Below are 27,456 nucleotides of genomic sequence, written 5' to 3'. Positions count from 1 at the left end.
GTCGCCCTGCAGCCCCGCAATCGTCCACCAACAGCAGCAGCAGTCGTCGTCGTCGCCCACACAACGCAGTCCCAAGCGCAAGCTCTCGGCCACCGAGAAGCGCGCGGCGCGCCAGTGCTGCGTCGAGGGCTGCACCAACTACACCATCGACCGCGGCCTGTGCTTCCGCCACGGCGGCGGCAAGTCCTGCTCCAAGCCCGGCTGCACGGCCAGCGCCAAGCACCGCGGCCTCTGCTGGAAGCACGGCGGCTCCACGCTGTGCACGGTGGAGGGCTGCACGCGCGGCGCCAAGTCCCGTGGGCTGTGCTGGTCGCACGGCGGCGGCACCAAGTGCTCGGTGGCCGGCTGCCAGAAGACGACGATCTCCAAGGGGCTGTGCTGGACGCACGGCGGCGGCAAGCGCTGCGCGTTCGAGGGCTGCAAGCGGCCGGCGTCGCAGAGCAAGCAGAACTGCTGCACCAAGCACCAGCCCAAGAGACCCAAAACTTCAACCTCGGCGCAGTGAATACCTAGCAACTGTAATCTAAAGTACACAACTATTTAGCACTTGAACTCCACGTGCTGTATCAGTACGGTATGCACAGTACGTAAATACATGCAGTTGCCGTGAAGTTTTGTCACGCTGACGTATGTCCAACTCTCGTCCACTGCAAGACCTGAAGTACATGTATTGAAGTCAAGTTGACGTAGTTTAGCTGCAGCATACATCTTGAAAACAATACCAATATTACGTATAGGATACAGGATGCCTTAGTATCAACTTCTCCGTTTCTGACATGTGTGAGCACATTTTTCAGGTCGCGAACAATTGATACGAGGAATGTGTACATATCTGCGTTGACTTTTGTGCGGGGGCGCAGAAAAGACTGGGGTACATGCACTTTAGCTGACGTGATCGAGTTGAGCGCAAGTGTACCGTACGCGAGCAACCGGCTGTGAGTCACCGACACTTGCCTCAGGCACTGTACTACGCATCGGTCGCCAAGCCAATAGATTCTACTCCGCTGGCCTTGTTGAAGATGAGGCGTTGCACCGAACCTGCGAGATTGACACCAAGCCGATCGTCGCACGAATGCGAAGTTGAGGCTGTGTTCACTTCATGCTGAAGGTGAAGTCGACTCCGCATACAGTCATAGCTCGAGTACGTGAAGTTGAACGTGGCGGTCGAAGTAGGGGGGGTGGGGCTTCTTGGGAGCGATTCGAAAGCTTCAGCGGTTGGAAAGGCAGATGAGCACTGGGCAGGGACACCTTGTCCCATTCGCGTAGCCCTGCGTTGAAACGGAACTTGATGTGAACGGTGACGAAGTTGGGACCCGAATGTTGAAGTTGACACTTGTGGGCTTAAAAGATGGCTTGCCTTACTTCAACTCGAAAGGATCGGGCTCCACTCGCCTGCACGCCTACTTCCACCGGTAGGCGCCAAGCGGCTCACTCCCTGAAGTCACCTCCAGCTAAATTCACCTGCAATACAAGAATATGGTTTCAGCAACGACACTCGACCACCGCTACTCGTCACACAGCACACTACGTACAGCTCGACGTAAGTCACGGTACTCAGCTGCTCGAAGTGCATTTCGCACAAGTTGCCCGTGCGCTCGTATGCCGGTTTGACGCAGCCGTCATAACCGCAGCGCTTGCCACCGCCATGCGCCCAACAGTAGCCGCCCGACACAGCCACCTTGGAGCACTCGCTGTTGCGGCACTTGGTGCCTCCACCATGCGCCCAGCACCGCCCGCGAGCTTTCGCCTTTGTCGCAACCGTGCTCTCGGCACTTCACGGATCCGCCTGACAGCACCAAAAGACAACATTCGTCAGAACTCTGGCGTTTTTGCTTCGAACTGATGGATAGTTGACTGCTCACCATGTTTCCAGCACAGTCCAAGGTGTTTGGCACTTGTGGAGCAGCCTTCTCGAATGCACTTCTTGCCTCCCTAAAAACAATTAGTCTTCTGCAACAACAATCATTTCACGCCCGACGTACCCCGTGACGACAGCAGAGTCCTTTGTGCACGATGTAGTTGCGGCAGCCCTCGTGCTTGCACGTGCGGCGGCGCTTCTTCTCCTCCTTACTCAGTTCCGCCCCCTCCTTCGTGCCAGCATCTTTGGCCTTCTTCCCACCTCCTGCTGGAGCTGCCACGCCGACCGTCTCAGCCAGCGCTGACTGAGATCGGCACCGGGTGGGAACGTTTAATATGAACGGCAATCCAAACTTGGCTGCTTCCGGCTCGAGTCCTTGGGCGCGTTGTGGAGGTTGCGGACTCTCGTCGCCAGCGCTATTGAGCTCGCCCGGGTCCAGCTCCATGGTTGGCTGGCCGAAGTGCGCCCTTCACCGCGAAGCGCAAACTGATCTGTGCTTGAACATTATTATTTGGTCGTCGCTTTCGCGGTCCAAAAACGGCTGTCCCACTGATTCGCGAAGCGAGAAATAGGTTTGTTAAGCCCGGCACTCGTATTTGAGCTAATACAGTACTGACTTGAGAACACAACTTCGACTGCGGCAATGGGAGGAGGAGTTGGCAGCGTCCCAGCGCCGTTAAGCAGCGGTGGACTCACGCATCCCGTAGTCTCGGTGGGGATCTGAGTTGCGCGGTGCGAGGAAGCAAATCGGCGAGATGGGCATCATTGTGCGTGCGAGCTGTAAAGACAATTGCCGTGTTCTCCGCGCAATTATCGACTGACTTTGGCCTTGCGCTTGAGAGCCACGTTATCCCATAGCAAACAAGCCTGCTCAACAAGTTGTGTAGCGCGAGCTGCAATCCATCCATTGTGGAGCTGCTGGGATGTAGGGTCCCACGACGGATTTCGGTGAGTCGAGTGAAAAGCAGCGTCGCGAACCAAGGCCTGGACATCTGCGAGATCAGATCGGTAAGGCATGGCTGTTGGACGCTGATACAGTTGTGTTACTCATCGACTGGGTGGAACGTAGGGTGGTTCGCGGCTGGTCGAGTCATTTACGCTGAAGCTGTAGGAAGCGCTGAGCAGGACTGCTATCAAGCGAGGCTTTTCTAAAAAGCGGTGGATTGGCAAATCTTCTTTTCACTGGACACGATATTCTTTCCAGAGTGAGTGCCTGGCGAGTATTCGGACGGAGTAAGCGGAACACAACGGAGTGCAGTGAAGAGAAGCGCAGTTTGAAGGATACTCGGGTTTCCTCTGCACCTTTTCAACTTCAAAACTGCAAATTGTAAGTTCAAAACAGCAAAAGGTAAGTTCTCGTTTGCCCCCTACGATGCCGCAATGAAGGAAATATACATTTTCGGTGGTCGGCATGCTCAAATCGGCTTCACGTACGTGGCCTCGATAACTTGCAGATATTGCTGAGGCGGAAGCAGTTAGCGACGACCAACCCGTGAAAAGCCTTTGCACCTGACTGAAAGCAAGCAAGCACGTGTGACATTGCAGTGATAAATACACACAATCTGATGGAGATACTATTGTAAATGAGAATCTCGATCCTTCCTTCTACTAAACTCTACCTGTACGATCGGTCCTAGGCAGCTTTACTTTCGCCACAGCTGCAGTCTGCTGTCAACTGACCCTCTCATCTCTTGACTCGCATCAATTCACCTGGCAAATACACACGACACGACTGCGTCAGCCTGGGAGGACAAGGCTACGAGACTCAACCCAATCGTACGCACAGCTCATAGTAGTTGGCGTGACGCAACTGCACAAAGTGCTTCTCGCACAAGTTGTGCGTGCGTTCGTATGCCGGTTTGATACAGTTCTTGCTTGACCTCGCAGCGCTTGCCGCCGCCGTGCGCCCAGCAGAATCCGTTGGAGACGGCCACCTTGGCGCACCCGGTGTTGCGGCACTTGGTGCCTCCGCCGTGGGCCCAGCAGAGCCCTCGCGCCTTGGCCTTCTTGTCGCAGCCGACCTCCTTGCACTTTACAGAGCCGCCTAGCATACAGCAACATTTACAAGACAGACACAGACACCACAGTCAAGCGTCCTGTCAGCCCTGCTCCGAGTCGGCCGTCCAGTCGGTCGGCAATAGCACTGGAAGTAGCCTCTTGTTGCGTCCAACTGACCGTGTTTCCAGCACAATCCGCGGTGCTTGGCGCTGGTCGAACAGCCCTCCAGCGTACACTTTTTGCCGCCCTGCGAGCCACAGTGGACAGAGGGGCCAGTAACAAGTGTCCGCGTGAGTGTCACCATCGCGTCCACGGCCCCGGGACGGACCCCACGTGGCTGACTAAGCAGTCCCACACGCAGACACAGACAAAGAGAGAGACAGAGACTCACCCCGTGGCGACAGCAGAGCCCCTTGTGCACGATGTAGTTGCGACAGCCCTCGTGCTTGCAGGTGCGGCGGCGCTTCTTCTCCTCCTTGCTGAGCTGCGTCGCGCTGCCGCTGGAGCTGATGGCGCCCACAGATGCGGCCGCGGCCGGCACGTTGAGGATGAAGGGCAGGGCGAACTTGTGCTCGTCGGGCGGCGGCGTGGCCGGTTCCGGCTCGAGCGCGTCTGGCGGCTGCAACGCCCTGTCAAAGTCGCTCAGCTCCATTGAGATCCGTCTCCAGCCTCGGTGGTCTGTCAGGAAGGGCAGCCCAAGCCTCAAGCTCAAGCTCGCTCGGCGAATGAGGCCATGTCGGTCGGTCTCTTCACGGTACCGCGGCGCCTTCGAAATTATTTGGTCCGTGGATCGGCTGCGGCGGGCCAGAGACGCGCCTCATTCGGCCAGGTCCCACTCTGCCTTATTATTTACGACGAACCGAAAAAAAGGGGAGCGGACCAAACCTGTCGGACCAAAATGCGCTTGGAGGCGAGCGAAAAGCGAGTGAAGGCTTGGCACACTCGGGAGAAAGACGCAGCGGGGCGTCAGCGCTACCGCTCAGAGCGCGCAATGGTTGAGTGCATGGGGTTGTGCTGACGTCCTCAGAAAGGCCGACCCTCGAAAGTCTCGCCTGCCATTGGCGCGCGTCCCTCCGGGCTCGCTGTCCCGGCGTGGAGGAGAATCTTGCCGCGGGGTTTGCCGCCAACCGTTTCCTCCGATGCAGCCCTGGACGCGAAAATCAGCTCGACTCGGTTGGCCCGCGTCCTGTTCTCGAAGAAGACTGCGATGCGTTGGGCGTTTCGTGGGTCATACCTGATCGAGACCAGGACTCTTCCTTCGTACAAAGCTCGACCTTCGCCTGGACTGAACTAACCTGGCCATGTGTGTGTGTACAACGGCCACGAAAACAACCGTGTCCGCTTAACAGTCGGCATTCCACCCACAGTAATTGAAAGCTATTCTTGCCTTGTGCTACATTTAACTGCGCTGTGCTGGCTGATCGCACAATCGCAGCGTACACTCGCAGCGGCGAGTGGCTAAGAGCAGACCGAGATTGGAGCGCAAAATACATTCAAAGAGGTCGCAACTTCAAGGATTGGTTCAAGTGTGGCAGGACTTACGTACACAGTCTATTTTCGGTGATATCTTGGAGTTTTGTATAGGCAGCCCATCACCCCACAATGTGACGACCTTCCCGCAGGTCGGATGTCATGCGCGGGAAATGGCTTTGCTCCGCTGCGCTCCGCAAAGGCAGTCGCTGCGCTCCTGCGATAAAAAGATTCTCTCACCTGGCGAGACCAGTGCTCGGCTCGCTGGAATGCTCGTCGCTGGGCCCGCCTCCGCAAATACCGCGCGGCCCTGCTACGCGGGCACCCCGCGCGGGTTTGCTGCGGCTACGCTCCTCGCAACCGCGAGCCTCCGTTGGTCCTCTTCTATATCACATTCACCCCCCCCCCCTCGACCCCCATCAAAAAAGACTGTGTACGTAAGCACTCTCGTTCAAGTATGGCCTTGCAGAGGTTGATGGCCTCAGAAAACCAAGAACACTCCTTCGCCGCTTGCTGCTTTGCGCAGGAGACGAAGCCGGATGGTGACAACGCTCTCGAGGGCTTGTTGTGCGTTGCTTTCCGCGCTGAAGACCAAGACCCAAGACGGAAGTGGGAACTCGTTGCTCTTCGCACTACTGGAAAGCTACCCGAAGAACCTGTCGAGTCGTGTGTCAGCAAGCTCGCAGGTGGAGTGTACGTTGGGTTGGGTGTCTTCGCACGCGCGCGGGCTCTGCGTCGACACTGACATCTGCATGGGCAGACTTCATATTGTGGTTCGTTGAGAGGATGTTAGCCTGACGCTGGAGCAAGCACAGAATGCTAAGTCGTTGTTCCCTACGAGTGGATTTCATCCGAGGAAGGCACTTCGACACTACAATAATCCGGACAGCTATGTGCTAGGTCTACGGGATGGACTTCATGGTGCTGGGCCTCGGCGGTCGGAGTGGAGTCGAAGGTCGACGAGTAGCCAAAAACCAGTGCGTCGTTTGGCGTAGGTGATTGAGAGCTCAAGCAGCAACATGCGAGAGGCGAATGGTGTTTGAGCTGAGAGGGAGCACTGCTGACAGCATATTTGGTGTTCGGTGCTAGTGCGGGTTTTCAGCGATTCGAGTTACAATATCCTGTTGAGCGACAAAAAGGCCATGGAGCATGTACAGTACACTCGTCTGTCTTCGCTGCACGGACACTCATCAAAGCGTGTGAAGATGCACCGTGCAGTGGTAGAGTTCATTTTACGAGCGAGTTGAGTTCGGCCCACGTCGACCTGCCACATGATCGAGTGATCGCCGTTCTCTGATCGGATAGTCGTCTCCAGACCGCAAATATTTTCATCGGCGATCGAGTGCGTGGGTGGCAACTTTTTGGGTTTTGGTTGTGGTAGCGATGTGAGTACTTGCATCGACCTGTCGGATTGTTGAAGGCCGCGTAATGGAGACACGTCAATATTTTTGCCTCGTGGTTTTGAGGGCAAAGGTACACTGTGATCACAAAATAATCCGACGGTAAAACAGAAGCTTTACAAGCTTGCCGGCAAAACATGCATAGCACGAGCTGCTCGGTGGCCCATAGCAACGTTATCCGATGAAAAAGAGACCCGAGCATTGCCAGCAAAATGACAATAGGACCAATTGTGGAGATAACACCGCAGCCGTTTGTCGTCAGCGTCGCCGACTATAAATTCGGTGGATATGATTGCCAGAACGACACACTTCAGCTCACACGGCTAGTGAGTGTCCTGAGGCGGCTGCAAAGTGGGAACGCAACATGGGTGGTCCGGCATCTCGTCGCATAGGCATGCAAGGTCTGACTCAGTGCCCTTTTGGTACGTGCACATGTATCGCGCTCATTTCAGGCTGAACGTCGCCGAGGCGGAAGAAGGAAGAGCTGCAGCGTCGACCATTTCTTCCTGTCCCGAGATACCCTTGCCTTGTCATGCAGGTAGTACGAGGAAACTGTAGCAAGCCGGCGGGGGCTTTACACGATCCCGCCGGATTGGGCGCTCACGTTTCGGGGCTCGCAGCCTGCGAGTCGCAGGTGCAAGCAAGACCTGCCAGAGTGGGACTTGCGTCCATCAGGCCAATCTGGACCTCAACCTGGACGACCCAATTCTGAGTTGGCCCTGCAGTGCCTCATTTGCGGCGAGGATCGCACCGGAGACCGTAAAAATGGAGGTGGGGCCCGATGAGCTCGATGCAGCCGCCTCCGAGAGCGGCCAGGGCCAGGAGCCCCTGCCAAGCCTTGACGAGCACACGAGCAAGTTCGGCTGCCCTTCATTCTGGCGCCGACTGAGACTCTCGTGGCCGCACCATCAGCTCTAGTGCCACTAGCAGTGGCAGCGCGAAGAAGGGCGCGGTCCAGCTGAGCAAGGAGGAGAAGAAGCTCCGCCGCACGTGCAGACACGAGGGCTGCCGCAACTACATCGTGCACAAGGGGCTCTGCTGTCGCCACGGGGTACGACCCACCCTTTGTGCTGTGATTAATTACATCAGGCGTGGAACTGATTTTGTTGATAATATTATCGTGCATTCGTTAGGGCGGTAAGAAGTGCTCGCTGGAAGGGTGCAACACGAGGGCTCTGCTGGAAGCATGGTTAGTAGTGCACTACTAATTGAGTCAGGTAATACCTATATGTGAAATAGTTGAGGGTGCTGAGTCTGTTGTGTTTTGCTTCACATTGTTCGGTAAATCAGGCGGCTCGGTAAAGTGCAAAGAGGACGGCTGCAACAAGAAGGCGAAGGCGCGAGGTCTATGCTGGGCCCATGGTGGAGGTACCAAGTGCCGCAACGCCGAGTGTTCCAAGGTGGCTGTATCAAACGGATTCTGCTGGGCACACGGCGTCGGCAAGCGCTGCGGAATCAACGGCTGCATCAAACCGGCGTACGAGCGCACGCACAACTTGTGTGAAGCACACTTTGTGCATTTGCGCCACGCCAACTACTTTGAAGTGTGCGCATTATATCATTGGGTGGTCTTGCTTTGTAGATGAGAAGTTGTCTGACGCAGGAATTGTCTGTCTGCTCGGTGGGTTTGTCAGGTAAGCATCATCTAGCCGAAGGAAGCATCCATGGTAAACTACACTAACCTGTTCGTAAAAAAAATAGTCAACGTGCTGACGGGCGTCAACTCCTACTTCAGATTGATTCACTGCCTTTTCACGATATCAACAGACTGGAAATGGCGTGTCATCTTTGTTTAGCTCGCGGTTTGCTGCACTCGTCCGCTCCGACCGCGATTGCTTGCCAACTGACGGTGCAACTGAATAGCCGCCATGATACTGAAATGAAGCACGCTAGCTGACGCACGCAAGACAACCGCCATCTCGGTTGAATTTCCAGATTGATATACGATAGCAGTAAAACTTCGCGCACATGTCAACAACGGGCAGATAAATGTCCAAACCCACAGACTCACGAGCCGTTGGATACGTCAAATTATGCATGTTGTTATCAACTGAACACTGTTCGCAGACCGACGAGCTAGTACTTCGTGGTCATAGAAGACGTCTTCCGGAGGAAACTCTGGAAGATGTCACTCCTTTGCCAGCCGCACAGTCGACGGTGATGCTTCAAATGAAATGGTCGGGGAGGGGGGGGGGTTATGTAGCCAGCGCTGCAGCCGTGATCCGATCTTTATGCGTTCGTCGTCATGAGCCGCCGCACTCAACTCGCCTGTAAAGTGATGTTTTACCATTTGCATGTGCATCTTCACACGTTTGATGGGCGTACGCACGGCGAAGACAGGCGTTTGCACTCGGCCTTTTTGCCGCTCAGCAAGATGTTGTAGCTCGAATCGATGAAAACCCGGACTGTTCGCAACGGAGTCCCATCTCAGCGCACACACCATTTGCCCCTCACCACCCGCTGCTCGAGCTCCCATTCGCCAAACTACGCAGCAGTTTTGACTGCTCCTCGACGTTCGACTCCAGTCCAGCCACAGAGTCCCAGGACCCATGGGGCTATCCCGTAGACCGAGCACATAGCTGTCCAGATTAGTATCGAAGCGTCGTCCTCGGATGGAGTCCACGAAAGAAGCAACGACTCAGCATGTTCGTGCTTGCTGCAGCGTCAGGCGAGAGTCTACCCAAAAAACCACATCTCCAAGTCTGTCCACGCAGAAGTCAGTGTCGCCGTAGAGCCCGCGCGCGTGAGAACACCCCTCTTATTCCCACAAACTTGCTGACACTAGAGCTTGGATAAGTTCTTGGAATGGTCTTCTTGTAGCGCGGACAGCAACGAGTGCCAATTCCGCCTGGGGTCTTGGTCTCATCGGCACGAAAGCAGGCGCACAACAAGCTGCTGAGAAGGACGCCACCACTCAAAGAGCAGCACTGAAGGTTCATAAGAAGTGACCTCGGTTTTCTGAGGGCCATTGACCTCTGCAAGGCCAAACTTGAAGCTGTTCTTGAAGCTGCGATCTCTTTGAATGCATTTTGCGCCCTAATCTTAGCCTGCGAGGCTCGTAGGCTAAGAGTCTTACCCGTAGCCCGCGTTGCGATTGTGCGATCAGCCAGCCAGCCAGCCAGCCAGCTGGCTGGCCAGGCCAGCGCAGCTAAATGCAGCACAGTGCAAGGAGAGCTCTCAATTACTGTGTGTGGGATCAGATCTGCTATCCAGTGCTGACTGTTAAGCGGACATGGAGTTCTCGTGGCCGTTGTACACACACCGCCAGTTAGGTCAGTACAGGTGAAGGTCGAGCTATTTACGGCGGAAGACCTGGTCTCCACCAGGTAACCACAGCGAAACGCCGAAGCGAAGGGCTCGAGAATGGGAGCCAGGCCACCAACACGCACCCGCACCACGTAGACGCTCAGAGTCGAGATGACATTCGACCCCGCTTCGACGCCTTGCATGCCCAGTCCAAATTCATCGGAGGAAACGGTTGGCGGAGGGCAGCGAGCCCGGAGGAACGCGCGCCAATGGCAGGCGAGACGCCTGATTTCACCAGATCGGCGTGGTGGCATTTGTATCTTTCGGGGGTCGACCTTTCTGAGGACATCGAAGGGGGGCGGCTCAGCCTCATGCACTCGGCCGTTATTGCGCACACATCGACACCCAGCTAGCTCCATTTTCTCCCGTGGCCAGCTCACCGCCCTCACTCGTCCGCTTTTCGCCGCCAAGCGCATTTTGGTCCGACCGCTCCCCTTTCGTCGTAAATAATAAGGCAGAGTGGGACCTGGCCGAATGAGGCGCGTCTCTGGCCCGCCGCAGCCGATCCACGGACCAAATAATTTCGAAGGCGCCGCGGTACCGTGAAGAGACCGACCGACATGGCCTCATTCGCCGAGCGAGCTTGAGCTTGAGGCTTGGGCTGCCCTTCCTGACAGACCACCGAGGCTGGAGACGGATCTCAATGGAGCTGAGCGACTTTGACAGGGCGTTGCAGCCGCCAGACGCGCTCGAGCCGGAACCGGCCACGCCGCCGCCCGACGAGCACAAGTTCGCCCTGCCCTTCATCCTCAACGTGCCGGCCGCGGCCGCATCTGTGGGCGCCATCAGCTCCAGCGGCAGCGCGACGCAGCTCAGCAAGGAGGAGAAGAAGCGCCGCCGCACCTGCAAGCACGAGGGCTGTCGCAACTACATCGTGCACAAGGGGCTCTGCTGTCGCCACGGGGTGAGTCTCTGTCTCTCTCTTTGTCTGTGTCTGCGTGTGGGACTGCTTAGTCAGCCACGTGGGGTCCGTCCCGGGGCCGTGGACGCGATGGTGACACTCACGCGGACACTTGTTACTGGCCCCTCTGTCCACTGTGGCTCGCAGGGCGGCAAAAAGTGTACGCTGGAGGGCTGTTCGACCAGCGCCAAGCACCGCGGATTGTGCTGGAAACACGGTCAGTTGGACGCAACAAGAGGCTACTTCCAGTGCTATTGCCGACCGACTGGACGGCCGACTCGGAGCAGGGCTGACAGGACGCTTGACTGTGGTGTCTGTGTCTGTCTTGTAAATGTTGCTGTATGCTAGGCGGCTCTGTAAAGTGCAAGGAGGTCGGCTGCGACAAGAAGGCCAAGGCGCGAGGGCTCTGCTGGGCCCACGGCGGAGGCACCAAGTGCCGCAACACCGGGTGCGCCAAGGTGGCCGTCTCCAACGGATTCTGCTGGGCGCACGGCGGCGGCAAGCGCTGCGAGGTCAAGAACTGTATCAAACCGGCATACGAACGCACGCACAACTTGTGCGAGAAGCACTTTGTGCAGTTGCGTCACGCCAACTACTATGAGCTGTGCGTACGATTGGGTTGAGTCTCGTAGCCTTGTCCTCCCAGGCTGACGCAGTCGTGTCGTGTGTATTTGCCAGGTGAATTGATGCAAGTCGAGAGGAGAGGAAGGCTCGATAGACATCAGAGTGCGGCTGTGACAGCAGCTTGGAGCGAAAGAAGCTACCAGAGCGTTGATCAGACTGCATACGACAGCGACCAGCGGAAGAGGTTGCAGCAACTACGTCGCAGGATCCCTCATTAGGCGGACGTTCACCTGCTTCACTGCACGGTGTAAGCACTAAATAGCTTGCTCAAACGACATCTATGTCGTTAGATTACTGTTTGCCAAGACGTAGAAATACAGACTGGAGTGATTGAGACTGGCGAAGAAAGCGACCGCCGTGGCAAATCCTTTCCTGTAGTTGAAGTGGTAAGTTAGCTGTCGGAAGGTTTATCGATTCAAAACTGTCAAATCTCGAGTTGCAAAATAAAATCGACAGCGCACGACAATATGGAACGTCGCTTTACCAAACCTATGAACCGCTGGACGAAACAAACAAGTCAGCGCATTTACAGGGCGTCGTGCCACAGAAGACGCAACGTTTCGTTGCCCATGAATCCTTCTCACGTTGAGAATGCCAACTCTAGTGAAAGAACAAGTTCTCTGCTTCAAGGGTACCTTCCATTTCATGCATTGGCGTCAGATTCTGACTCAGAACGAACGTCCTTGTGCACCTTTTTGTTAGCTGCCCCGATGCCATACACGCACATGAGTGAGATGTCAAACATGTATGGTTCAACTCTCGATAGTGTTGATGTAGTCATAAAGCAGTGCTGGTTTGAACGTGGTAGGAAGCACCGACAATGCAGGCCGCTCTGCCTTCGCCTATGATAGAACATAGATTTATTCAACTGTTCACCCGTGAAGCTCCTACAACGTCGTCGTTCTCTGTTGGTCGCCTACAGAACGCTTGCGCATTCCATCCACTTTATAAATCAAAAATGGAAATGACGTGATAAACATGCCCCCTCACTCTCGAAAATTAATTAAATAATTGCCGATACCGATGAATTTGGATGGGGGGCCCCGGGGTCCCGCCAACTGTTTCATATTCCCCGTTAACCATGCACGCATATATCAAACGAGCTCTGGGTTAGTACCTGCGCGCCACTTTCTGCTTTATACCCCACAACGACCCTGCGTACATTAACTCTCGCAGACAGGTACACGATGTTATCATGAGGAAAACAATCGAGGTGCCGAGCTCACCCGTGCAAGTTGTAGATTACGGCAATACGAATAAGTTAAGGGCAGCGTTGCAGATTGCTCAAACGGCCCCAACTGTATGAAGCGGTCATGAACTCGCCGGAGCATCGGCGGCGGATATTTATGAGCAACAAGATTGCGGCATGGTCTGTGGACGAACGACTGGAGAAATCAGGTCTACATTCTTGACTAAAAGTTCGTGAGCGCCCTTTTCGTCACCTTATCCCCAGTCGGGCACTTTGCTAGGACAAACCGAAAAAATGCTAGGACAAATCCGAAATTCACGGACGTAAAGTATAGTGTACCATACAAAGTCGTGCTGAGCACGAGGAAGCTCTGAAATTTCTAGTGCGACGTTGGCATGGCTAGAAAGCTACATCGTGAGAGGTAGCAACGATGAATAGTGTAGGAGGGCAACAGAACAGCAAAAGCTAGTTATTCTCACTTACTACTGATTCGTAATACTGCACTAAGTCCTCGGGTTTGTCCGTCGTAGTCGCCTCTGCGGCAGTGGCGATAGTGTCATTCACTAGCGTGGTGCTGAGCATCGTGGCGCAATTGTTCTCCACGTAAGTATTGATGGGGTTCTTGCACAGCGCCTCGAGGTCTTCTTGGGTGTGGATGTTGGCCGTCGCTGTGGCCCACGAGATGGATATTCTTGATGGACCCGTCCGCGTACTCCTCGCCCCTTTCCGGGTAAAGCCCGTAGCAGGAGTCGTAGTTGACCGAGCGGGCTGCGCCGTAGTGCGTGACCCCACATTTGATCTGCGTGCGAGAGCCATGAGCATGAGCCTCGCAGCTGCTACGATGATAGGCCCCAACACCCAGCTTTGGGTTGCTCAGACCTTCGCAGAACGCGAGCATCTCCTCGACCACCATGTTCTCGCCAGGCCGACGCGCCCGATACGGCGCGTGGAGATGGCGCCACGGTGGACACGAAGGAGAAACGCTGCCCGGGCAGCCCACGCGCGGTTGACCTTGTTGACCACGGCCTTGGGTTGGGCTTGCGCCTGGAATTTTCAGGGCTCGGACCCTACGGGATAAATAGGAAGTTGCATTTATCCCAAGAAAAACCCACGCCATAAATTACCGTATAAATTACTTACGGATGCGGGTTGCGCGAAGATGGACCAGGGTCAACATTCACGTGGATGATTCATAACGGCAAGATGTATACGATATAACGGGTTTTACAAACTGCTCTGCATCGATAACTGCGTATTGTGTAGTCTTATCTATAAAATGTCCGGACAATCAGACCCTTTAAATTACGAAGCCTGTGTTTTTTTATCAAAAAACTCTATTTATGAAGTTTGAGAAATGGGTGACCCGTACAGCAGATGTAGCATTCAAGCAAAGAGGGCGTTTGCTATAGTCTAATATATTCAAACAGCGCGGAAAGTGGTATCACCGGTAGACTCTGAAATAAATTTCAGAGAATATTTGTCCTAGAACAACATCAGCGTAAGCAAGCAGAACAGGCAAAAAATGGAGAAAAGTCAACACAGAGCAGTGGCGGATGGAACAGGTTCGTGAAGGCGGTGTGCAAATGACACAAATGGGGCAGCCACTAATGCGAAATAACTTTGCTAATCATGGATATATTGTAGGAGCGGTCCGTCTAGGACAAAATTTGTGGTACACTATATTGAAATCAAGTAAAAACCGATTTTGTCCTCCCGTTTGTCCTAGCAAGAGGGCCGACTGGGGTTATCGTAACGGGCTGATCGTATTCTGGTGGTGTCGAAGGTCCGTCTAACAGTGCGCCTGTCAGACGCCACTATCGATCTGTCGCCTTAAAGAATATAATAGCACGGTTTGAGTTTGGACATTTGAGCGTGGCGTTCATACTCCAACCCCCGTCAAGTCTTTCCTAGAAGCGCAAGGTGGGTCTTGACAAGATGACGGTCTCATCAAACGCGCAAGCTGACTCCGATAAACTAAGTTATGCGTTTTGTGGGTTTACAGGTATGGAACTACGATTGCTCGTTCAAGGCCGAAGGAACAAGTGACGACTTTATCAGCAGTCGCTCAGTTGAAGTTGGTTAACGAGGGAGTGGAGTTTCTGTGTTCGACGAGCCTCGTTTGCTGGATTACCTACTCGAAGGTGCGTACAGGGGGGGGGGGCTCTCTGTCAGTACTACATGCTCCCGAAGCTCCATTCTCACAAGGGTAAATCGAAGATCGGCATAGGTGTGTCTGTTAACAGGGGCACCCCGTTGACACCAATGCAGGCGAGTACGTGGACTGTATGCTGAACTTGAAAGCATTTAACGGTGGATGATTTACATGCAATTTAGTTCCGTTGCCATTGCATTTTCTTGTATATATTGCAGGAGCCTCGCCGCGCCCGTCAAACGTGCAAGATCTCTCTTCCATCCTTCAGCTGATCGTGATGCTTGACGCAGTAGTTGTGTGTGCGTTCGTACGCAGCCTTCTTGCAGCCTTCGTACGCGCACCGCTTCCCTCCTCCGTGTGCCCAGCAGCAGCCGTTCGACACGGCCACCTTCGTACAAAGTGGCGTCGAGCACTTGGTGCCTCCTCCATGCGCCCAGCACAGACCCCGCGATTTCCCTCGGCGCTCGCAGCCTTCCACAACGCACTTCACAGACCCGCCTTGTTAATTCGTCGATCAACCAGAAAAAAATGAACACCTAAGTCGCAAACCACGAATGATAATGTAATTGCAGGACTGCTCGTACTCACCGTGACGCCAGCACAGCCCCGCGTTCTTGGCACTGGAGCGACATTCTTGGACGGAGCACTTCTTGCCGCCCTGCAGCAATGTGCCACAAAGGTTGAAATAAGTATCTGCACACCCCTATCGTATTACCTTTTATGCAAGCAAGCAACTCACCCCGTGGCGGAAGCAGAGGCCCTTGTTGATGATATAGTTGACGCAGCCGTCGACCTTGCACTCTCGAGAGCGCCGCTTCTCCTCGTAGCTGAGGGTCCTCCTGACCTTGGGCTTGGACTGGCTGCTCAGATTGGGGTCTACCTTGACAGGCGTGGGGGTGTTTGCAGCAGCCTGATTCTCACTCGAGATCGGCGGCGTGGTGAGCGGCGACTCAACCGCATCGGATCCCCAGTGGTGGCTGAACGCGGATACGTCGGTGGTGTTCATGATGAAGCCCAAGGAGGCCTTTATGCTGGCTCGTCCCAGCTGGGAGCCGGTGCCTGCCCCCGTCCACGAGGCTTCCACTGCGTTGACAGGTGCACGGAGCATGGTGCGACGCTCGAATTAACAGCGGGGTACAAGCGACGCGTAGCGTGCGCGCGGGGCTGCAGAAGAGGAAATAAGCGCCGAGTTCTGGCGGGTGGGAGGACTGCAGAGGTCGAAATAACCGTCCGGCCCCCATTGTACGCGCACGTCCGTCGAAAGGGCAAGCGGTACCCACCGCAGGCCCAACCGCTAAACGAGTACCATCTCAGTGGGTTCAGCTGCGACTACAGAAATGAGTTCGGCTTTCAGAGTTTTACAGTAAAAAAAATACCAGCAATAACATTCGATCTTCATCAAGTTCCTTCACATCCACGCCACTGTCTTCAGACGCCTTCCCCCGCCTCAGAGATCGTTTGGGTTTTCTCGCAGCTTCAGTCACTCGACGCCCTCCGTCAAACTCCGTGGAGGCGACGCTGACCAGCGGAGACTGATCGATGGCAGTAGCGCATGTCGCCAGGAAGACGGTAATCGCCACAAGCGCAACACAGAACGAGCGCATGCTGGGTCGAAGATCTCAATTCGTCCGGTGAGGGGTGTGAGCGAGTTGTTACCAGTGGAGTAAAAAGGAGAATGGCACTTCGAGAGAACTTGCGTACAACCTACCTCTACTACAGTATAAGCACCGTACGTGAAGAACAGCACAGGCACGGACACAGATCCGCCTTTTATTTGCTGGCATACTAGTAGCATTGGAAATGCTCATCACTGAAGACACCGAGTTGGCTAATTGGTAACATTAAGGATCCCACGAGCTGAGTTGGAGAACTGCTCTCAGGAACAAGAACGTTGAACTAAAGAGCGCCCTCGCGGACCTGCAGCTGCTCCTTTAAGATTGATTTATCTCCGTACCGACACGGTTCTGAGACACATTTGTGGGACAGCATTTTATATAGGAATCAGTATGGGACATCATAAAAATTCACTCTTGGTAAATATTGCATAAACGGTCAAGCGACTGCACTAAACAAACGGAAGGCAATCGCTAAGACAAGTTGCATGACGCGACGGAGCTCTGAGCACCTTGTTGTAGCCGTTCGGCGTATTTAACGGGAGACCTCACTATTACGGTACTCACTGTAGTGGGTGGCGACATGAAAGCCCAACCACGACCACGCAGTACAATCGAGTGCGGCGGCGATGCTGGGCAGCGTGCTGCTGCCAGCATGCAGTTGCAGTCAGCCATGTGCGCTGTTGCTCAGCGAGTGCTGTTGCTCAGCCAGTGCTGTGGCCGAGTATGCAGCGGCGCCGCAACCAGCGAGTGCTGGCTTGGCGTGCTCAAGAGCACATCATGCGTGCGTTCGTTGACTCAAGCTGGCACGAGGTGGAAGGGGCAAGTTGCAGTAAGGAGCTCTTACGGAAAGTCGTGAAGAGTGCCACCACTGGGACGCTGGTTGTGGTGATGTAGAGCAGCTAGTCGACATGCATGTTTAGGTTTCTCACTTTTGGTTTTATCTCAAAGCTGGCAAGCGCAATACACTCGGTAGACAACTGAAGGAAGTGCCAGCTTCTCTCATCTGTGTTCGCGTTTTTTCAGTGCGACCTACTACAAAGAATGTTTTAGTAAGGGAAATGGCCAATCTCGGGCTCACCGGCAGATTAGACCACTTTTTAGAGCATTCAAATTCTAGAAACGGGGCAGATATTACTGTGTTTGTATTACGAACCCCATTGTGTTGCATTTATGTTGACACCCACTCGACACAACACGCCCACCAGCCCCGGCGCTACTTCTGTTTAGTATGCCTTGCGATCAGGGCTGACTTGAATATGTTTGTTCCGCACTAAAAATCTATTTTTCCGCGCTCAACCAGAGGCGCTGTTGTCATCGGTTTCCCCAGATAAAGCTCGGAACTACCTACCAAGATCCAGGGTAGTAGCAGGCAGTGGCGGGGCCACATCAAAAGTGTCGGTAACTACCATTTTTGCAAGTCTCCGTTCTAGGTTTAGACCGTTGTCGTTATCTCCACTCCGAGTGCCCTTCTTCTTGCACCGCGTCGGAGGGAGATCGTTAACACAAGCTGCTCACCTAAGCACCTAGGGAGCGTCTCGGTAAGCAGAGTCTCTTCCAGTGCGAGGCCGTTCAGTGTCGACCAGACGTTACTGGCCTGCACGCATGGCTAGGATAGGGATGGCTAGGAGGAAACGTTATAAGCACTAGTGGTCGGGTAGCCTCACTAGCTGTTTCCAGCTCGTAAAGCCCGGTTATATACAGCAGGCAGCAAGAGCCCTTCGCACACTGGCACATGCGAGCTCCGCGCCACTCGACCGAGGTGCTCCAACACCACAGCCCCCGTGGTCTCTCTCCACAGTCCTGCCGCCCTACTCGAACACTGCCCTCATCTGTGCACTGGCCTACCACTGCCGTACCTTCGCTATTGCCGTCGCTTTGGCCGACGCTCTTCGTCGCTGCTCCAAAGACCGGAATCCCGTGCGTTCGGCGCAACTCGTGTATATTAGTCTTGACTCTCCACAATCCTATGAAAAACCGCAACTGAGGGTCGAGTCGGCCGACCGCCGCTCAGTATCCTCCTACTCAATCCTATCCCCGCTGTATCTACTCCTACGCACGGGCGCCTGCCTACTTACTGGACCTCTCCCTCTTCGACTCCTTCTCCATGCTCGTGGCCTCACAGCCTCACGTTCCTGTCCTTGATCTCGCCTCTCCTCGCTCGTATACTTCTTCGCTCTTGTCCCGGCATGTCGCCCACACACTGCGATCTTCTGTCGTCGCCATCACCAACTTCCACTGCTTGCTAAACGACCGCCTTCAGCCGGTGGCACTAGTCCACTGGCTTGCCCTCTTCACCACACGCCTCCTGCCGTACACCACGACCCGATCTGGCCGATGTCCACCACACTACTCGTCTGTCAAGTCGATCACCAGCGCGCGATCGTCTGGCGCTGCCTGTTCGTGGCCCTTCGTCACGTGACAGGCCATCCAACTACACGCCATCCCCGGCTCCAAGGTCGTCCTCGACCTTGGCAGCATCTTCGAGCTGCTCGAACTCTGCTTCCGTGAGCCATCGCCGTCCCGCTGGTCGTCCTGGCCCAGTGCTGTACTCCACTTGGTGCTCACGCACGTAGCGTCCTGCGCGGTTGCGCACTCGCCGGCGTGCTCGTTCAACAATGTAGCCAGCGGTCTCCACTTGCAGGAGCTCCGGCATTGGCGGCTGCCATTGTGCTCGTCCTCGTCCGCGCAGCATATCCGCCGCCGCACCTTGGTCGTCGCGACCCTCTGCGTCTTCGTCACCACCGACAGCTTCTCCGACGCGCACGTGCTCGTCTTGCCCTTCACCACTTCGTCGCGCAGCGCCTCCCTTGTCACCATCGGCTTCTTCACCAGCATGAACCCCAGTAGCTCTGTCTGCACCAGCCGCCATCCGTTCACGCTCAGCACGCCGCTCTCGACGCGCCTTGGTGTGATCGAGCCGCTTTCGTCGCTTGTGGAGCTGCCGCTCCATCTCCTGCTTCGTCGCCTCGTCACGCGCTTGCTGCCGGGCCTTCACCAGCAATACTAGCCCTTGTTCCTTGTCACGCACGCGCAGCTCCGCCTTCAGCGTGTCGTCCGTCGCGCTGCTGGTGTCTCCCCTGCTCGTGCCTCCCGCACTCATCTCGTCCGCGTGGTCCTTCGAGCCCTTCGTACTCATAGCCGCCCGCGTCGACCGATCTACTGACTGCTCGGTCGCCGCCAGCGCTGCTGCCAGCTGCGCGTCCACCTTCCTCCGTAGTTCTTCCTCGTCCGGCCTGCCGTCGATCCGACCGCCGTCCGTCGTCCTCAACTTGCCGTAGTCGATCACCACGCGCTTCCCTTCCGCGCGCTGGACCACCATCGCGTTCCCAGCCCCACCGCCGTGGTCCGCCACCGCGGCGCAGCTGCCTGTCGCCTCCCTGGTGCTCATCGCGTCCTTCGCCGACGGCTTCTCGTCGACGCCGTCCGCGTTGTCCGCGAACTGCACGCGCTTTTTCGTCGACGCTCCGCTATTGCTGTCCTTGGCGTTGGGCTGGGAGGCCACCGCCACTTGCCGTTCGGCGTCATCCCCGGTCGTAAGCCGCTTATTCCGTTCTTCGCTGAGTCCAGCGCTTCTCGCGCCATCCCCAGTTCCGCTCGTACCGTCGGTCTCTCCGCCGCGCTCCGGCGCGCCATTCTCCGCCGCGACATCACCAGACTCGAAGCGCCCTCGTTGTCCTCGACGTCCTCGCTGTCTTCGGGGTCGTCCGCGTCCTCGACCACGGCCTTCGTCTCGACCGCCATCTCGCCGCCGTCCTTGCCGTTCCACCAACGGCTTCCTCGCCGTCTTACCCGGTCCTGTGCCTGCGAGCAGTAAGGCCAGGGCCCTTATGCTCGCGAGCCGTTTCCCGACTCCTCCGTCGTGTTATCCGTCGCGTCAGCGGCCGTGTTCACGCCGCTGGCGTTGAGATCCGCTGCCTTCACCTCGCAGTGCCGCGCAAAGTGCCCAGTGCGTCCGCAGTAGTAGCACTCCGTGCCCGGCCGAGGCGTGAACTCGCTGCGCTTGCCGCTGCAGATAGCGCTGTTGGTTTATCATCCTGCCCTCACGCGTCGCAAGCGCAGGGTTGGACCGCCCGCCACTCGCTCCATCGCCGCCGTACTTGCCCTCAACCTTGAGCGTCTGGGCTGCTCGCTTCGTTTTCTGGTCCACAGCCGTTGCTGGCCGTTTTCCCCTCGTCCCGTACTGGTCACTGCTGGCCGTTCGAAATTTCGAACCGTCTCCCAAACTGCCACGTGTACCCACTGGTGTACCCACCGCTCCCGCGGGCACCAGCTGGAACCCAGGCGGTATCGCCTTCCACCACTCGGTCGCACTGGCTCCTCCAGAGCTCACCTGCCTGTCCTCTGTGTCGTACCTAGGCGGCTTCGCCGCCGTGCCCCACATGGGCCCGTAGCCAGTCACCACACTCCCGTAGTTCCCTGCCACCCCAGACTGTTCCTGGCCGCCGACTCCCTTCGCGGCCCCCTGCACGGGCCCGCGTCCGCTCGACGTCTCGCGCTCATCCCAGCGCTCCATCGCCGTCTCCAACCCGACGCCGTACCCCGCACCATACTCGCCGATGTGGGGCACCGCCAGGCTCACTGCTTCATCCAGCGTCTGAGGCCTGTGGCCTCGCACATGGGTCGCGCCCTCGGGGCTGCTCCTCCCCTTCAAGAGGGCATTCACCAGCCAATCTTCTCCGACGTCGCCGCGCTCGCCGATCTCGCGCAGCGACTGCGCGTACTCGATCAACCGCTCTCCTCTCATCTGTCGTCTCGCGTTGAACCACCTCCGGTCCGGTGCGTTGCGTCATGTACTTGGCGCGCAGCATTCTGGCCAGGGTGCTGATGTTCTCCTCGTCTTCCGGCACGGACTCCATCACCGTAGCGAACCAGCGCTGCGCCTCGCCTTCGAGGTGCGAAGCGACCTCGTGGTAGAGCTGCTTCTCTTGTCACGTGACGCCCATCGACACAGCCTGGCGCCTGACCTCCGCGCGCACCGTCTTGAGCCACATCGTCACGGGCATGGAGTCATCCAAGCCCTTGAACTTCTTCAACTTCAGCGCTTTGGCTTTCTCGCGGACGATGATCGGCCGCTAAGGAGCACTCTCACGCGACGTACCATGCCCACTCGATGCCGCCGCCGCTGCGGGACGTGGTTGAGGTGGAGGTGGTGGTGGGTGTTCCGCTCCGGCACCGCCAGCACCGCCACTCCCCGTCAAGTCCACCGTCCTCTCCTCCATCGTCGTGTCCGCGTTCGTATTCGTGTTCGTGTTGGTCTGCTGACTAGCCGTACTCGTGTTCTCGCGACCGCTGTCACCGCCGCTCGAACCGTCGCCTTGTCCAGCTGGAGGGTCGCCGCCTTGACCTCCGCCAAGGTCGCGTTGTCCAGCGCCGCCTGCTGCCACGGGCGTGTTGCCCGTCGGACGGCGTATCTCCTCCGTACTCAACGTCACCGTGGCGCCGTCTTCCGTTTCCAAAGTCGTCACCGTCGTCGGTTGCTGGGGGAGCCGCTGTTGCTTCGCCGCCTCCGTCGCCGCTCGCTCCGCCGACGCAGCTCGGCGTTGAGCTCGTTCGTCACGTGCCATCACTCCCTCGGTCGTCATTCCGTCGCTAGTACTCTGTCACAGTAATACAAAGATCGTTAGCCCATCGTATACTTCTCGTCTCCTTATCGTTTCCGTTTCCTCTCTTTCCGCCACGGGCTCAGCCCACTGAAGCCAAACCGCCAGCGCCACTCATGGACACTGCCCAGACGGCTCCTGTCATGACCACCATGTCGTTATCTCCACTCCGAGTGCCCTTCTTCTTGCACCGCGTCGGAGGGAGATCGTTAACACAAGCTGCTCACCTAAGCACCTAGGGAGCGTCTCGGTAAGCAGAGTCTCTTCCAGTGCGAGGCCGTTCAGTGTCGACCAGACGTTACTGGCCTGCACGCATGGCTAGGATAGGGATGGCTAGGAGGAAACGTTATAAGCACTAGTGGTCGGGTAGCCTCACTAGCTGTTTCCAGCTCGTAAAGCCCGGTTATATACAGCAGGCAGCAAGAGCCCTTCGCACACTGGCACATGCGAGCTCCGCGCCACTCGACCGAGGACACTTGCGAAAGCTCTCTATTGCTTTTATATAGTTTGGCCGAAACGCCCTGATTATATCCCGTCTTTTCGAAAAGACGTGGCTTTAAAGGACGAGTCTCAGCGTCATTGGATGCTTCATGTTGCTCCCTCATGCAGTGAGGCGCAAGCACACCCTGAATAAGCTCTAGGAAAGGAAGGCTGTAGCTGAAATACCTAATTATGATACTACCTACAGAATGCCAAAACAAGATTTTTGAGCATTTGGTTTCGTTTCATTGCTTTTTCTTAACACAAAGAAAGCATTTTCAAATCGCTGGTTAACATAAAATTTGAAGCGTTTGAGCTTCGCCTGCCGAATACTAGAGCAACAGGCCTCGGTGTGGAAGATAGAGTAACTGTTTGTTTGGACGCCTCGGACAGTCCCGCAGCCTAATAACGAACTAACGCCGTGTATACACGGAGAAGCTCTGGATTTTTTACTAGCGTTAGCGCAATATACTGCCAGTTGCTAGCGGGTTGTTCATCATCCACCTCTCAACTAGCCAAGTCGATTGCTTCGACTCGAAGATTTTCTTGAAGAGCATACGGACGAGGCTTGAAATATTGCAGGAATTGTAAGGAGAGTGGCTCCATTAGATACAGTTGCCGTAGATTTTTCACCCTCGTTACGGCAACGTAGAATGATGATCGTTGCGGTGCATGTCGTGTAGGGTGGCGTAGCGGTCCAAGTATCATTTTCTCTACGGTCAGTCCTTGGCATTTCTCACTGATCAGTGCAAACGAGTCAAATGGGGGCTGGACAAACCTCAAAGTCACCGATGCTGACAGCGACCATCACCGCCAAGAATAAGAGGACAGTCAAGAAGAAAAAAGTCGAGCCCGAGCCTGAAGTAAGATTCAAGCCATACGGCAACCTGCCATCCAGCGCCAACGCCCGTAAGTACTGTCCTTGCCTGTTGTCGAGGGATGGAGATACGAGAGCCGAAACAGTTAGTGTGACTGTGTCATGTTTGTTTTCTTTCATATTTTTTTCTTCAAATTTTTAATAAAAGTCACAACTGATTTCGTGTTAGCTATAAAACGTTACCTCTGCTTCATCTACTACTTGGTCATGCCGAGAAAGTTTCAGCGACTTGTATGCGTTAGACCTGACTCAGACCCGTTGCAATGGCGTCATACCGGTTAGTATTCTTAATATTGCTCTTCATTTGCATGATAAGCTCTTTTTCAGTAGTTACCCAGAGTTAGACGTTCTAGTGGTAGTCAACGGGATACGTGTGTTTGGGTCTACGTTGGAGTTCGTCAAAGCCTGTACTTTGCCGTTGATAAGTTTTGAGTATCCGGTAAATGTGACGCAGATGATCCTGGCGTTGTGGGTACCACCACGGAGCTTTAGTATTTCTGTCACGTAGCGTTAGTAAATCCCAGTGTTGACTCTGCTGCAACAGTACTGCTACATTACCGGCCATTTGCAACCCAGGTTGTATGTCTAGAAATCACCAGCTCTGATTGGTCAGCTGCACGGTATCGACCACGATTGTTGTTGGTGTCACAGCCAAATGGTACGGTATCGTTTGCAACTTCGGTTGCAGCCGCGACATGGCTTCAAACCCACGGAGCATGCTACTGTGCGGCAAGTATGGCCTATTACATGAGAAAATATTTGAAATGGCGACATAACTTACATTGTGCGTTCTCTCTTTTGCGGTGAGAGCTGGGTAGAGCGCGCGTCTGAATCCTATCTAGTAGCCGTAGGTGAGGAAGTGATAGAGTAGCCTGCATGAAGTAGTACGGGTTGTGCAGCAGCACCAGGAGGGAGCGGAGAAAGCTCTACCGGTAGTTTCGCCACCACAACAGGCCTTCAGCACCGGCGTGTGCAGGCACGACAGTATGGGCTCGTTCGACCGGTCATGGAAAGCTCTAGGCCGCCGTATGCGGCGACACGGCTTACCACGGGTGATAAACGCTTTGCAACCCTGCATAAACGAATTAACTTGAGTTTTGTATGGTATCTGCCACACGGCGCCGTTTTGCTACCGTGACTTGCAGTTTGTATAGGAGTTGAGTAGCAAAACAGACTAATACTTGCTACCGTAGGCGCAGACTCACAGGATCGGCATGAAGGGGGCCAGCAGCAGCAGCGTGCCGCGTGAGCTGTTGTAGCTCTGTCGACGGGAGTTGAAGGAGTTGAAGGAGTTCAAGGGCCTGGTCATTATCGCAGTCAGTATTACATTCCCGTGAGTTGCTATAGTGCATTGCAAAGAGGTGCTCGCCGTCAGTACTACTCCTAAAAGTGTTATCCAGCTCATTTCACAGCTGCGCTGCTCATACAGCTACCTCTAAGTGCTTCAAAGTGACGGCAATGTTACACATTACCTGCAAATCAATTTTCAACCAATGAGATGACGGTTGCAAAGCTGGTTGCTGGACTGGCTGGTATTTCTACAGTATTATAGTGGAAATCAGCTAAGGAGGGTAAAACTACCTTATATCCCATTAGAATTTTTAAACATGTGAAATTAACACAGCTTTACCCACGTACATTCAAACGACATTTCTGGGTATTTGCGTGAATGTCAAGACCACAGGCAATATTCACCAGGGTTATTTCGTTGTACACCGGTTATCTGATATTACAGTCGCATGAGATAAGTATGTAATCAGCGCTATCATTACCATACATGGAACCCTTGAATAAGTTTAAAGAAGGAATACCACCCAACAGGACGCGTTATCGGAATGTTCTCATGATATAACAGGTTGATCAAGTTCTGAGATTATTTTGGGTACGAAGTAACGACAATTCTGCGTGAGTTAAGTTTGGGCTCCTCGGAAGTATACGAAATAAAAGTTAGTTTGGGTTCGAGTGCCATCCTCGGAGGAACTCTGGATATAAAATCCAGAGAATAACGAACTTTGCCAAGAGCACATGGGCCAACCGCAAGCCAACGAGGTTTACAATTCCCTCCTCTTGAATCAGACAGCTCAGCCCTGAGTAGATCATTTTCCAGCTTTTGAAGTTACGGAGCTACACTTTAACACCCTGTCTCTGTAACAACCCGCACCTTTTCGCACTTTTTGGATGGCAAGTGTAAATTTCCAACATTTTTAAATCAACCTAAATTGGTCTCGCTTAGAGTTCAAAGGAAAGACCCGATCAAGAAATGGTAGATGCAGCCTTTGTAGACTCGCAGCACTGAAAATGGAGGAGATACGATGGATCAAAGAGGCGAGACCTGATATGTGTCTCGTCAATGAGGCCCTTCGTCGACGGGTATCGCAATCAATGTATGACATTTTGACCATAACTCGTCCATTGTGGGCATAAAACAAACTATAATGTAGCCATAATGGACAGAAAAGGCACATTTCATTTACACATTTCGGCAGATTTCGTAGTCCCTTGCCCATTCATACCTTCTACTTGCGCTACGAAGGCGGAACTTCACAGTACATCTTTTTATGCTGTCAGCACACTATGTGCCAAATTTCAGCTCAATTGAGCTCTCGATCATAGGGCTTGTCATCTGGGGGGTGCGGGTAGGCTGGGATACCGCGTGTTAACATGAAGAATGCATATTTGCCTTAACAAGAGAGGTATTAATACGGTATACCGTGTTAAACTTGCCATAGCCGGGGTCCTATATTGACCAGATACCTTTTCTCCGACTTCTGTCATTTTCCCAAGAGACCAGCACCTTACTCTTGACCTTGATGACCATGTATTCGCCTGGGTTGGTCAAGGTGTCAGAACATATACGGCACTGCCTTGGTACGTCTAAAGCCGTGTACTTGTGGTTGCAGCGCGAGAAGGAGCCTCTATATAAACGCTACCGGTAGTTTGGCGACGAGAAAGATCGGGATGGTGAACTTGAACTGGACGATGTGAACAAGTGGAGCGCGGGGCTCCCGCCGGGAGCGCGCCAGGTGAAGGGCTCGATCGATTTACCTGTTTGCGAACTGGAGTTGCCCCAGACCACGGCTGACGGCCCCCATGAAAGCGCTGCACACCCGCAGCTACGCGTAAGCAAGCATACACATAACCCTCGGTGGCATTCTTGTTGACCCGGTGAGGCTCACCGTGAGACGATTCAGGGGTCTAGGCGGTCTAGTAATACTTCATTGCTAGAATTCGTCGGGGTTTCTCCCAGGAGGACATGTCCGTCTGCTTGTTGACATAGGAGAGCTTGCCAGCGCCTCGTCCCATTGCTCGATCCACGCGCTCGGCTGCGGCGCGCTCGGGTCGGTCTGCTTCTTCTTCTTCTTGCCTGAGTCGGGTCTGCTCTCGCTCGGCCTCCTCAGCCTCCTCGTGCTGCTGCTTGGCGAGCTGCTCCTGCAAGATGCTCTCCTCATCTCTCATGGCGCTGTCGACGATGGTCGCGCCCGCCGCGATCTTGTCCGCCAGCTCGTGCGTCTTAGCCAGGATCTTGGCCCCCGTCGCGGACTCGGCCACCGTCTGCTTCAACTTTGTACCCAAATTTTATTAAATGACTACAGAACTAATTCAGTGCGCACAAAACATGCGGTCCTTCCTCAACAGTCACGCCGTCCGAGGCTTGATAGGGTACTTACCTATCAACAGCGGCCGCAACCGCTGCTGACGCACCAGTACCACGGGCGGCCAGGTCGACGAGAAAGAGCGCAACGGCGACTTTTGTCTCGGGTGGGAGGTCGCTTGCTCCGAGCAGGCGACCCATGTCAGCAATTTAGAGATCGGTGAGCTCCGATGTAGCAGATATTATTTTGGCCAATCGAATTGTAAGTGTGGACCACACTTAATATTTTCTGGCGATCGACTGCATTTTCATGTGGAACCGAGAAGTACTGGGCGAAACTGGTTTGTATGTTGTGCGTCCGAATTGGAAATGAGACCTTGAATGAAGTTGTTG

General features: G+C 54.9%; 10 protein-coding genes across 10 annotated transcripts; 3 read left to right on the top strand and 7 right to left on the bottom strand.

The window, feature by feature from the left end:
* Window positions 1-61: 61 nt before the first annotated feature.
* PHYSODRAFT_374827 (hypothetical protein) lies at window positions 62-475 on the top strand (the record flags this gene model as incomplete). The annotated part of the gene is made up of 1 exon (XM_009539362.1): window positions 62-475. A coding segment is annotated over one exon (414 nt), but the record flags the coding sequence as incomplete, so codon positions are not given.
* A 1,089-nt stretch (window positions 476-1,564) lies between these two features.
* Window positions 1,565-4,334, bottom strand: PHYSODRAFT_380654 (hypothetical protein; the record flags this gene model as incomplete). Its single annotated transcript, XM_009539361.1, has 4 exons — window positions 1,565-1,678; window positions 3,793-3,902; window positions 4,034-4,103; window positions 4,248-4,334. Coding segments are annotated over 4 exons (381 nt in total), but the record flags the coding sequence as incomplete, so codon positions are not given.
* A 1,154-nt stretch (window positions 4,335-5,488) lies between these two features.
* Window positions 5,489-5,767, top strand: PHYSODRAFT_530544 (hypothetical protein; the record flags this gene model as incomplete). Its single annotated transcript, XM_009539360.1, has 1 exon — window positions 5,489-5,767. One exon carries the CDS (start codon window positions 5,489-5,491, stop codon window positions 5,765-5,767), a length of 279 nt encoding a protein of 92 aa, XP_009537655.1.
* Window positions 5,768-9,443: 3,676 nt separating this feature from the next.
* Window positions 9,444-10,391, bottom strand: PHYSODRAFT_319564 (hypothetical protein; the record flags this gene model as incomplete). The annotated part of the gene is made up of 1 exon (XM_009539359.1): window positions 9,444-10,391. One exon carries the CDS (start codon window positions 10,389-10,391, stop codon window positions 9,444-9,446), a length of 948 nt encoding a protein of 315 aa, XP_009537654.1.
* Window positions 10,392-10,490: 99 nt separating this feature from the next.
* Window positions 10,491-11,899, top strand: PHYSODRAFT_356086 (hypothetical protein). The gene is made up of 3 exons (XM_009539358.1): window positions 10,491-11,150; window positions 11,282-11,537; window positions 11,612-11,899. The coding sequence occupies exons 1-3, from the start codon at window positions 10,676-10,678 to the stop codon at window positions 11,613-11,615; spliced, it is 735 nt and encodes a 244-aa protein (XP_009537653.1). The 5' UTR covers window positions 10,491-10,675; the 3' UTR covers window positions 11,616-11,899.
* Window positions 11,900-15,172: 3,273 nt separating this feature from the next.
* Window positions 15,173-15,721, bottom strand: PHYSODRAFT_376047 (hypothetical protein; the record flags this gene model as incomplete). Its single annotated transcript, XM_009539357.1, has 3 exons — window positions 15,173-15,396; window positions 15,487-15,556; window positions 15,638-15,721. Coding segments are annotated over 3 exons (378 nt in total), but the record flags the coding sequence as incomplete, so codon positions are not given.
* Window positions 15,722-16,256: 535 nt separating this feature from the next.
* PHYSODRAFT_530689 (hypothetical protein) lies at window positions 16,257-16,502 on the bottom strand (the record flags this gene model as incomplete). Its single annotated transcript, XM_009539356.1, has 1 exon — window positions 16,257-16,502. One exon carries the CDS (start codon window positions 16,500-16,502, stop codon window positions 16,257-16,259), a length of 246 nt encoding a protein of 81 aa, XP_009537651.1.
* A 2,398-nt stretch (window positions 16,503-18,900) lies between these two features.
* PHYSODRAFT_288999 (hypothetical protein) lies at window positions 18,901-20,447 on the bottom strand. Its single transcript, XM_009539355.1, has one exon. It carries the CDS (start codon window positions 19,900-19,902, stop codon window positions 18,946-18,948), a length of 957 nt encoding a protein of 318 aa, XP_009537650.1. The 5' UTR covers window positions 19,903-20,447; the 3' UTR covers window positions 18,901-18,945.
* A 370-nt stretch (window positions 20,448-20,817) lies between these two features.
* PHYSODRAFT_459517 (hypothetical protein) lies at window positions 20,818-20,973 on the bottom strand (the record flags this gene model as incomplete). Its single annotated transcript, XM_009539354.1, has 1 exon — window positions 20,818-20,973. A coding segment is annotated over one exon (156 nt), but the record flags the coding sequence as incomplete, so codon positions are not given.
* Window positions 20,974-26,675: 5,702 nt separating this feature from the next.
* Window positions 26,676-27,264, bottom strand: PHYSODRAFT_341061 (hypothetical protein; the record flags this gene model as incomplete). The annotated part of the gene is made up of 2 exons (XM_009539353.1): window positions 26,676-27,023; window positions 27,160-27,264. 2 exons carry the CDS (start codon window positions 27,262-27,264, stop codon window positions 26,676-26,678), a joined length of 453 nt encoding a protein of 150 aa, XP_009537648.1.
* Between the last annotated feature and the right edge of the window lie 192 nt (window positions 27,265-27,456).

Source organism: Phytophthora sojae (assembly GCF_000149755.1).
Source record: "Phytophthora sojae unplaced genomic scaffold PHYSOscaffold_13, whole genome shotgun sequence".
Lineage (NCBI taxonomy): Eukaryota > Oomycota > Peronosporomycetes > Peronosporales > Peronosporaceae > Phytophthora > Phytophthora sojae.
Note: the sequence above shows the minus strand (reverse complement) of the source record. Positions and strands in the feature narration are given on the sequence as shown.

Excerpts from the sequence above, each read along its gene's own strand:
- PHYSODRAFT_356086 (XM_009539358.1), top strand. The coding sequence starts at position 10,676 with ATGGAGCTGAGCGACTTTGACAGGGCGTTGCAGCCGCCAGACGCGCTC. Across the intron at positions 11,151-11,281 it reads CGGATTGTGCTGGAAACACG|GCGGCTCTGTAAAGTGCAAG; the intron begins GTCAGTTGGACG and ends GCTGTATGCTAG.
- PHYSODRAFT_288999 (XM_009539355.1), bottom strand. The coding sequence starts at position 19,902 with ATGAGCACCAGGGAGGCGACAGGCAGCTGCGCCGCGGTGGCGGACCAC.